The 11,655-nt window shown below is 41.4% G+C and overlaps 1 protein-coding gene across 1 annotated transcript; it reads right to left on the reverse strand.

Annotated features, from left to right (window-relative positions):
* Positions 1–10,454: 10,454 nt before the first annotated feature.
* On the reverse strand, positions 10,455–11,393 carry LOC131422462 (olfactory receptor 2F1-like). The gene has a single exon (XM_058569731.1). The coding sequence runs from the start codon at positions 11,391–11,393 to the stop codon at positions 10,455–10,457; it is 939 nt and encodes a 312-aa protein (XP_058425714.1).
* Positions 11,394–11,655: the final 262 nt, after the last annotated feature.

Here is an 11,655-nt window from a genome sequence, read left to right on the forward strand (position 1 = left end):
AAGAGACTCAAGTGAGGTTGAGAGAACCCTGCCCACTTACATGGAAATATCTTTATGGTTAGATGTCTACTGGATCATGCTGTGCGGTTCTTCCTTTGGGAAGGAGAGGAGTAGAGTAAAGTCTGGGAGCTCTGAACATGAACATTATGTCTTAGACAAATTGGCTTTTTATTTTTTATATCATAAGCAAAACCCTCCCCCCCACCCAGTAAAATTAAAATTTTATTTTAATTTTTATTGATTCTAATAGTAATTTTTAAAGCTTTTTCACTTTGAAATAGTTATAGATTCACAGGAAGTCATAAAAAATGTCCAGAGTTCTATGTCCCCTTCAACCATCTTCCCCCAATGGTGACATCTTACTTGGCTGTACTATAACACCAAAACTGGGAAAGTGACATCAGTACATTACTGTTAACAAGTCTACAGATCTTATTCAGTTTTCACTAATTTTTTTAACATGCATTTGTGTGTGTTTTGATGCAGTTTTATCCCATGCATAGATTGGTGTAACTACAATCAAGACACAGATCTGTTCCATCATCACAAACTCCTTTTGCATCTCTACCCGCCCACTACCTTACCCTCCATGTTGTTTTGTTTTTGCCTTTTTATTTTTATGATAGTGGCTTTTGCCATGTGGAATTTTTGATGAATCTGTCAAAAAAAACTTTTTAATGACTGCTGGGATTTTGTCTCATAGGAGGCATTTCTCACTTTGATATCATTAAAAAAATCTCCATTTGTTTTCTTCTAGCACTTTTTTCCTTTCATTTGTACATTGAAATATTTGACGTTATGAAATTTATTCTGACATAAGGTGTCATGTAGGGGTAAATTTTTTTCCCAGATGATTAGCTTGTTGCCTTAACACTATTTATTGAATAATTTTTTTCTCCATTGATTTAAAATGCCACTTTTTATCATTACTGGATTCCTGTATATATTGGTGTATTTCCACACTTTCTATTCTATTTCCCTACCTTGGTGTGAGCACCTGCCACTACCACTGCATTTTCACTATTTCAGGTTTGTGATGTTTGAATAACCAGTAAACCAGTCCTTCTTCACTAACCTTCTTTTTCAGAACTTTCTTGGCTATTATTTTTAGAATAACCTCGTCTGGTCCCAAACAAAAATCCCCCCCATTTTTTATTTTTTGAGAAAGATTGGCCCTGCACTGACATCTGTTGCCAATCTTCCTCTTTTTTCCTTTTTCTCCTCAAAGCCTCAGTACATAGTAGTACAGCATAGTTGCAGAGTTGTAGCTCTTCTATGTGGGAAGCCACCTCAGCATGGCTTGATGAGTGGTGAGTAGGTCCCTGCCCAGGATCCGAACGGGCGAACCCTGGGCCGCCAAAGCAGAATGCGCAACTTAACCACTATGCCACCGGGCTGGCCCCGCCCCAACCCCATTTTTTTATTAAGTTGGATCCTGTGAACTGTGTAATTTAACAAAAGGAGACGTATATATCCATGATACTGAGTCTTTATATTCAAGGATCTGGCATGCCTTTCCATTTATTCAAGATTTCTTTTATTACTTTCAGTAGTGTTAATTTTTTAAAATAAAGATTGTCTGCGTTATTGTAATGTGTATTCCTAGGTACACTGAGTCCTTATGCTTTAGTTTCCTGGTTCGTTAAATTGGGTAAGTGTGATGACCTCTGAGTAACTGCAAAGGTTGAGACAGGTAATGTAGACGCATGAAACATAGAGTCCTCAGCATCGCTTCTTAAAAGTAATTATAAAAACGTGTCATTGATACTATTTTTTGAAATTGTTTTCTGCATCATTGTATCTGCATCAATATGAAAAGAGTAGAGAAACCAGAGTATGACAAGCACTTTCCTAGTCACTGAGAAAGAGAAGTTTTTCTTTTTCCTTCTCTGACTCTTGTTTTTCCCATTTGTATTCCAATTTTTTTTTCAATTGCCAAATAGGACAAATATGCTGTGTGTGACTGAGATAAAGAAAGTCCACTCTCAGTGGATAACAAATCACTGAAAAGGGATTCAGATGCTGAAGTACCTGGAGTTCACCAGACGCTCCCCAGATGGCACGACTCCAAGAGAGTAATTCACTTAAGTGGCATTGTGACATCAGCTGAGGGAGGTGAGAAAAGAGTGAAAAGTTTTTTTCTTTGAAGATATAAAGGGGAAAGGAGGAAATTATAATGGGGATATTAAGAGAATTACTAAATATTACTTAGCTATTATCTTTAAACTTCATTTCCATATTAAGTTTTGTAAGGTTGCTACATTGGGCTGTTATACCGAGGAAAGAAATGAAAAGACTGAGAAGGTGCATTGGAAATCAGATTAGATCATTGAGAAATCAGATAGACTGATGGACTCTTGACCACGTGCTAGATGTTCCTCTGCCCTCTTTGTGCAGCGTTTCCTTGCAGTAAGTCCAGTTCTGTGGTGTCAAGAAAGCTTATCTAAAATCTCTATCTTAGCAACCATGGCAAACATGACAACTCATTACTAGAGGTTTTATAAAGACATTTTATAAAATTTAAAAACACATTAATACAAATCAACATGTGTATCAAGAAGTGTTAACCTCTTGGAGAGGCCACAGATTGCTTGAGAATTTATTCAGTTAACAAATATTTTTTGCATGCTTACATGTAGACAGTGCCTGTGCTGAGATGAAACAGTGAGTATCACAGACATTTTCTTCCCTCATGGAGTTGACAGTCTTGTGGGCAGTTGGGAATAAAATGTGTAGTCATACAATTGAGCACATCTTTACAAACTTGGAAAAGTGCTCTGAGGGAAGGACTGAGGACTATTAGAGTGTGTAACAGGAGGGCATGCAGAGAGTTGAGGAGAGGGTGCATTGTAGAGGGATTCCCTCAGAACGTGATAAAACTGGATAAGATACCATTGTGACACAATTTCCAGGTTGCTCATAGACCTTGAAACCTGTCAATGAGCTCCAGGCAAAGAACCCCTGCTCCCTAGTGGTATTCCTGGTCATGTGATTGTGTTAAGGAAAGAGTGCTACACAGGGAGGATTTTATTCTGGAAAGAAGAGATTGGATTTTGCCCTTCTGGAGAGACAAGGAGGTCTTGCCATCAGGAAGCGTCTACCAGGTAAATTGCTAGGTGTGTTCAGAATGGATGCAGAGCAATATTCCCTCACACCCATTTGCTCTGACCCTTGTCTCTGAGTGAGTCTAGAAATACTCTCCTAACTTAGTTCCTGTTTTGGACTCTGAGGTTTGCTCTCCTGAGCTTCATGCATTGATTTATTCTCCACGAAAAAAATAAAAAAAGATTTGAAGGCTTTCCCAGGCTAGTGCCTTTGGTAAGACTCAGAATCATTGTGGTGAACATGATGCAGTTTATATAGAAACTGAAATATAGCGATGTACACGTGAAATTTACACAATGTCGTAAGCCAATATGACCTAAATAAAAATTTAAAAAAAAATAAATATAAGGAAAACAAGCTCCAAACCCTCCCTGACCATGTGGGGCCCATCTAATCAGGATTTGCCCCTTGAGATGGGACACGAGATAAGAAAAATAGGGATGCTATCAGAGGTGACGTTATAGACAACACCAAGTAAGCTCTGTTTATCTTGCTTAGTCTGCAGAGTTTTACTCAGATGACATGGTTATCTTCACATTAATACAAAAAAAAAAAAAGGGAAACAGAAGGCATTTTATCTACAGTTACACCCTCTGTTCAATTCTCAACTTCCAGATCTGCTCAATCATTTTTACCTCTAACATAACCCAGTGTTCTAGATAATATCTAGTCTATATCCCCCAGCTTCCCAACTCTTTTGATCTTTGAACCCTACCTTGAACTCTACCTATGAAGAGTGCCTATGACATCTGCCCTAACTAGACAAAGTTGAATTATAAATAGTTGATTCACTTACTCCCTCTAAGGAAGCATAAAATAGACAGTTTGTTGGACTAAAAGAAGAAAAAAGTTGTGCTGTTCATTTTTGTCTCAATTAGTCTATCAGTCCTGGTCCAGAGGAAGAGGACAGTTTCCAGAATACCATATTCCATGTGCTATGCCCCCCATCAAAAGCTCTGCTATCTCACCATTGCCTCTAATGCACATTCCTTGGCCTTGTTTTCAAAGCCCTACTATGCACACCCCCTCTTTCCAGCCTCACCTCCTCCTCCTGATGCCTCAGAATGAAATCTTTGCTCTAACCAAACTGGTTTGCTCCCTCTTGCCCAGATAGACCTTACTTTTTTCTACCTCCACACCCGGCTTACGTCATTGCCCCTCACCAAGAATGAACCTATCTCTTTCTCCTCCCTCATCTGTCCAAATTCTACCATTTTCTGAGGCCCAATTTAATTTTTCTTTCCCTTTGCCTCCTTGAAAACCACCTGGATTTCTCCCCAGCACGGCCAGTTTGCATAGGAAGAAGTACATGGGCAGGTGCAGTCGAGCATCCAGCCCAATCAGGAGGACGATGAGCCTATTGCCCAGCAGGGTCAGCAGATAGGCAGCCCCAAGCAGTGCAAGAGGCTGCCACCTGGAGAACCCCAACAGGACAAACTTTCTGCCTCAAATCAGGTTGTCCTTCCTCGTGGAGAAAGTGTGTCAGGCTGCGAGGGGAGGAGGCAAGTTAGAGAGGCCAGAATCACAATCAGAATTCACAGTCTGGGACGAGCAAAAGACTTTAAGTAGGACTACAAGAACTAATATATTTTCTCTATTAGCCTCTGGTCTGCTTGAAGTGAGGAGTCTTTTCTGATTTTTCTTTTTGTACAAAGATTCCTAACAAATGTTTCACAATAAAAAATTTTTGTTGGTCACATGAATAAAAAAAACTTAAAGTAGTGGTCTTGAGGACTGTTCTCTGATTCCTGAGGTGTAGAAATTCTGTTCTCGAATTCCCCTTTGTCCTTATTGCTCATGCTGGAACCAGTGGTTCTTCCCTCTTCTGCCATAATCCGGGCTGTGTTAGTGACAGAGAGAAAATTGCTCACTTGATTCTCAGTGTATTGATTAACCAGCTTAATCCTAGGTTTCTAAGATCAAGGTGTCATCGTAGAACATTGTATCAACTATAATTATGTCCCAGCTTCTTGAGATTACGCTATTTCCTTTCGGAAATGCTGACATTTATTTGAATGTTAAAGTGACTATTAAAAGATGACTGCACACATCACTTACTTGCAGTGACAACATTTGGAAACTGATGGTGCCCACAGATGAAGTCAGTAAGGGAGCGCCTCTAAAACCCTTTGAGCTTTGTTGTGTGTAAACCTTCTTTCACAGCAAAGACATGTTTGCCCTTGGGACATCTCCCTATTTCCTTTATTGGGTTTTAGTCTCTATCAAAAGATAAAGATGCTATTTTTTTTCTTAGTACAAATGTACTAAGAAATTTTAGGTCTTTATTTATTTCTTTATTAATAGTAAGTCCCTCTAGCCCCATTTCAATATCTGCCTCATGTCTCTTTGCAACATGGTGGGAGAAGGCGGTGCTATTGGCTAGTATAAGAAAAGGAGAGACCACAGGGACACGGAGAAGAGTCTGACTGCTGGAAAAGCCCATTTGGATGCCCACTAGGGGAAGCTTGAGAGGGAAGGTAAAAACTCTGACACTAGAGTTCACCTCTGAAAATCCCACAGGACCCATGGTGGATACCAGAACAGTGCTTTCCACATTGACTGCATATTAGAATCACCTGGGATGTTTTGAAAACTCCAGAGCCCAGACCACACTCCAGAGCAATTAAATCAGGACATTAGTATATTAGTAACTTTCAACGTTTCCCAAGTAATTAGAATGTGAAGCTAATTTGAGAATCATTGCTTTGGAGGGAAACTTTAACCTTATTGTTGAAGACTCAAGACATGGTTTTTGGGAGAGGAATATGTTTTGAGATAAACCTAAAAGAGTCTTTGAGGAAGAGAGATCTTTTGGGCTAAATGTCTCATTTTTCGTTTGAAAAAGTTGAGGCCAAGAGGGTTTAAATGATTTGTCTCAAATCCCACTGATGAATCAGTGAAAAAGTCCTCCTGGATATCTTGCTTTTGGTGTGCTGGGTCTCCCCTTAGCCTTAGCTTTCTGAGGTCTGGTCCAAAAACAAGGTTTTAGAATATCTTAGAGATAGAAGAGAAGAATTAGTGGATATCAAATGAGGTGGTGAGTGTAAAAGCCTTTCATAAATTTCAGAGCATTCTCTAAATGACAAGGATTTGTGTTAAGACATGAGAGATCGAATCTGACGAAATGGAAATGAAAATAATTCAACCCAAGTCTTTCTAAGAGGGTTTGAAACTAAGAAGGTTGGATGGGGGTGAAGAGGGCAGAGCAGCTGGATCCTATCCTCTGTCTCCTACCTAGGTGGAACCTACCCTCTTCCTCCTTTCAGTTCTTCTGTGGCCAGAAGGTGTCACTGGAGAAAATGTAAGAATAGAAACTGGCTTTGGGAAATACCCAGTGGTGAAGTTTCTGAGCCCTGCACCTGTCATGGGAGCTCCTGGCTTTCCACAGAGCATATTTCCTCTGTCAGTGCAGTAAGTAACCAAGTTTCGTCCCCAAATGTGGCTTCTGAATGTCGAGAACATCAACTGAAATTCTTACCATTGAAGAGAGTAAAATTCAAAACGAGAATAACAGAAAAGAAAGAAAGCTGGAAGAAACCTTAGGATCATCATTTCAGCCTCGTCATTTTACAAATGAGGAAACTGAGGCTTAGGGAGCAGAAGTGATTTGCACGAGGTTATTCTGCTAATTGGATGCAGAGCTGGAACTGGGTCTGGAGTCTGAGGACCACAAGCCCATGTTCTTCCTGCTATATCACATTGATACCACACAGAACATGGGGAGCGTATCATAGCAGCTGGTGGGGAGCAGGATCCGCCAGAGTGATATGTGTGGCAAATGATATGATTTGATTTATGGGAGATAGGGAGTGTGTCAGGAAAAGCTTAGTGTTTAGGATGCTGCTCCTGGGGGGCAAGGTGGAGGCTTTGGATGGCCATCAAATTATGCAGGGAAACAGGCTGAAGAGTAGTTTGCACAGGCTGGCGGACTGGAGGTCCAGTTCACCAAATCAGTGGCCCTCTTTCCATTTTATCTGTAAAAGGGAAACATCCACCCCGTACCTTATTGAGAAGATGGAGCCCACACACCGGGACTCTCTACTTTCTCTGCAGCAGAGGTCGAGTTGGAAAAACCCTTCTCCTAAGCCTAGCTCATCCACTTCCCTTTTCTGACTTCTAACAAACTAACTGCTTGAAGGGTAGAGGGTGTTTCATCTTATATTGTTCTGCTTTCTAGTTTCTAACATAGATTGTCATATAAAGGTAGTGGACTGACTGAATGAATGAAGGTCATATTGAGGAGTAGTCTCTTTAAAATTCATTCTCTCATCCAGGAGCTCAGTATGGAACTTTCCTATTGATGTTTTCACGAGTCTGCTCTGTGATATCGTCTCAAGAAAGACTCCACTCAGAAGAGTCTCTTGGGGGACCAAACAGGTGTTTCCTCCTGATTAGTAAGTGTCTTTTAAAAACATGGAATATCTCTTTAAAGAGATAGTGCCAAAAAACATTTATAAATTCTAAAACTCAACCAATGGGTAGGAAAGTATTTTGGACCCTCTTCACTTTTTCTAAACTGTAACTTAATGAATTGATGTCTTCTCTGGAGAAATGAGATGTATGCACTCCTGCCATGGAGAATAGAAGAATTATTTTAGAACCAGAAGATATGTTTTAATTATTATGATTAGAAGGTCAACAATCTATGTCAATAGATTGTTGTCCCAACTATATCATAATTTAATGAAGAAGAATTATACCTCAACCAGTATAGAACCAATGTCATTGCTTTTGGTTGACACTCTCCAACTTTTAACTAGTTTTATCAAAAAAACCTCATACACAAAGTTTGCTCATTCAATGATTTTGGTGACCTTTTTGTAGCCAGGCTATGTTAGAAGGTGTACTAGGATATCACACTGCTCAACGCTAGATGTTCCATAGGTATGTGATAAGGATAAAGGAAAATGTACTAAATTATAAGTGCTAGCGATTTGTTCTCCCTCAGGAACTAAGGAGGAAGAACTCCTGAGGTTTCTCTGCTGTACCAAATGCAGACACTGGGCAAAGGGCAGGCAGATGCCTACACATGGAGGCACTAGTTAGGGGAGAAATCTTTGAGAGGGAATAGCGAAAGAAAAGGTAATTTTTTGACTTGTAAGAGAAATAAATATTTAGAGAAGGATCTAAAAGTGAGAGTTAAGAAGTTTTGACTGGGGGATGGGTCTGAGCTCCTCAGATGGGAGTGGGAGTGGTGGGGGAAAGGAGCAGGGAGGGGAAGAAGGCAGATGGAGGCTGCTGATGGTGCCATGGGGAGAAGGAGGCGGGCAGGGGCTGAGGGAGGGAGTGAGGGAAGCTGATGTTCCAGGGAGGGGAGGGTAGGTGGGTCTTCAACAAAAAATGGAAAAAAAAGTTTTCCTAGATGTTTCTGCAGAGAGGATCTACAAAAAGCCAACAACCACATGGAAAGATGCTCAACATCATTTGTCACTAGGGACAAGCAAATTAAAACCACAGCAGGATGCCACTTTATATCCAGTGGGATAGCTATAATCAAAGGCACAGAACATTAGTGTTGGGAGAAAGTGGACAAATTGGAAGTCCCATTCATTGCTGGTGTGAATGTAAAATGGTTCAGCTGTGATGGAGAACAGTTTGGCAGTTCCACAAAAAGTTACACATAGAATTATCATATGATCCAGCATTTTCACTCCAGAGTATATACCCAAAATAATTTAAAACAGGTTTTCATTCAGAAACTTGTACATGAATGTTCATAGCAGCACTATTCACAATAGTGAAAAGCTAGAAACAACCCAAATGTCCACAAATGATGAATGGATAAACAAAATAAGTTATTTCCATACAATGGAATATTAGCCAAAAAAAGAAATAAAGCCCTGCTACATGCTACAACATGGATAGACCTCAAAAATATTATGCTAAGTGTAGTAAGTCCAACACAAAAGTCACATACTGTATGATTCCATTTATATGAAGTGTCCAGAACAAACAAATCAATAAAGACAGAAAGTAGAATAGTGGTTGTCAGGGCCTCTGAAGAGAGAGGAATAGGGAGTGACTGCTTAACAGGTGGGAGGTGTCCTTTTGGTGTGATGAAAGAAACTAGATAAACATGAGGTTGCACAGTAGCGTCAATACACTAAATTCCTCTGAAGCGTATACTTTAAAATGGTTAAAATCATGAATCGTATTTTATGTGAATTTTACCTCAATTAAAAAAAATTTACTAGGAATTTAAATAGATACTCCATTCCCTCCTCCTCAACCTTTTGGCATTTTCTCCACAGATTGATTATAAGTTGGTTTGTTGTCACTTTATGTTTTTTTGTGGGTAAGACAAACCAGAGATCTGTAATATTTAGCTAAGATAAAATTTATTTTGAGTTTTAAAAGTTGTTTCAAGCAGTTTTCTGGATAATTTTATGACTTCTCTATTTATATTTTAGAATGTTTAGAACTCAGTCATTAACTGTGTTTTACAAGAGCAGAGAGAAATTATCACCAATAGGAAACTGATTGTTTCCCTGCTGACTAGCTCAGCTCACCTCTGATTGTGTGTGGAAATACCTTCTAACAAAGCATGAGTTCTGAATATGTTCCTCAGCTTTCACAAGAGGATATTCTTAAATTTGATTGTGTGGAAAGATAGGTGTTTGAGATTCTGAACATTTGATTTTTTGGCCAGTCATTTTTCACCACTGCAGGTCTGAGAGGGAAACATGCGGAGTGATGTCCACGTGACTCACACATGGTCTGGTCCTGCTCATCAGAGCTGTAGGCATCATCACTCTGACTGTGGCTCAAGTCCCTGGTGAATTCCCCACTCTGTAGAGCTGGGCTGGACCATGTGTGAGTCACATGGGTGTCCTTTGCACCTCTGGCCAAAGGCCTGTTTGATCCCATGGGCACAGTGAATTTTGTGACTTACAGTTTCCCCTCCCCTCTTTTCTCACTAATTGCAGAAAAGCTACAACATATAGTTGTAGAAATGTTAGCAAGAAAATAGACTTTCTTGGCATAAGTTTTGTGCACTGCCTGACTTCTGATTTAATCTTCCTTTCTAATTGATATGTGCTGGTATATATATGTTTTTCCATTTAATTTTCTGTAGGGTGTATGTATATCTAAGTTGTAATTCACATTTTTAAGAATAAGGCAGGGACCAAAAATAGAGTCCAGAGGTAAAATCCCGTTACTCTATTGCCTTAAAAGATAGTAGTACAGATGGGGGTCCTTCCTCCTGCTCTCTTACACACCAGTGCACACACACATGCACATGCACATGCACACACACACATACATATGCGCACACAGACGTTATGCAGGAGGGCACACTCCAGTGTCCACTGTCTTCAGAGTGAGGCCATCTTGTGACAAAGTCACTACTAAAGCTTTGATTCAGAAGTCCTCATCAGAACTCGACTCAGAGCAGCCTTCATTTCCTGGTTCCTCAGACTATAGATGAGCGGATTCAACATGGGAGTCACCAAAGCGTAAAAGAGTGCTACCACCTTGTCCTGCTTGGTTAAGACTATGGAGCTGGGCTGCATGTGGGTAACCAAGGCCCTCCCATAAGACATGGAGACCACAGTGAGATGGGAGACACAGGTCCCAAAGGCTTTGCAGCTTCCCCCGGTTGCACGGATCTGCAGGATGACAGCCACAATGTGGGCATAGGACAGGGAGACCAGACAGCAGGGCACCAGCAGCACCACCACGCTGGAGGCCATTATGACCACCTTGTTGAGGGTGACGTCCACGCAGGCCAATCTGACCAGTGCCAGTGTCTCACAGACCACATGGTTCAGCACGTGGTGCCCACAGGTGGGCAGGCGCATGGTGACTGCTGTCTCCACAGCGGAATTAGCCAGGCCCATGAGCCAAGAGACAGCTGCCAGCACCACACAGTGCCTCGAGCCCATCACTGCCACATAGTGCAGCAGGTCACAGACTGCTGAGTAAAGGTCATAGGCCATTGCTGCCAGCACCAGGAACTCAGTGCCCCCAAGGGCCAGTGAGAAGAAGATCTGGGTTGCAAATCGGGTGAAGGAGATGGTCTTCTTCTCCAGGAGGAAGTGCACCAGCATCTGGGGAATCCCACTGGAGGTGCAGCCAATGTCCACCACGGCCAGGTTGCAGAGGAAGAAGTACATGGGCAGGTGCAGTCGTGTATCCAGCACAATCAGGAAGATGATGAGCCCGTTGCCAACCAGGGTCAGCAGATACGCAGCCCCAAACAAGACAAAGAGTCCAGCCTGGATCTGCCTGTCACTGGAGAGCCCCATTAGGACAAACTCACTCACCCAGGTCAGGTTGTCCCTCATGGAGGAGGTGGGACAGGCTGTTGGGGGAGGAGCAGAGTCAGTGAGGGACGAGTGATGGTCTTACTTTAGGACGCTAAGATTATGCCCTGGTCTAGGACTGAGGCTGGAATTGGGACACTTCCACAGGTTCCTTAGCATAGGGGATCAGGGAGAATGCAATGAAGATGTTGGAGAAAGGGACATTTGGGTGCTCACACTAGACTGTGAAATTCTCAAGGGTAAAGTCCCTGTTCTGGTCATCCTTTTATGCCTGGGATCCAGC

Source organism: Diceros bicornis, chromosome 3 (genome assembly GCF_020826845.1).
Source record: "Diceros bicornis minor isolate mBicDic1 chromosome 3, mDicBic1.mat.cur, whole genome shotgun sequence".
NCBI classification, from domain to species: Eukaryota; Metazoa; Chordata; class Mammalia; order Perissodactyla; family Rhinocerotidae; genus Diceros; species Diceros bicornis.

Bases quoted from the DNA above. Each gene is read 5' to 3' on its own strand.
- LOC131422462 (XM_058569731.1), bottom strand. From the start codon at position 11,393: ATGAGGGACAACCTGACCTGGGTGAGTGAGTTTGTCCTAATGGGGCTC.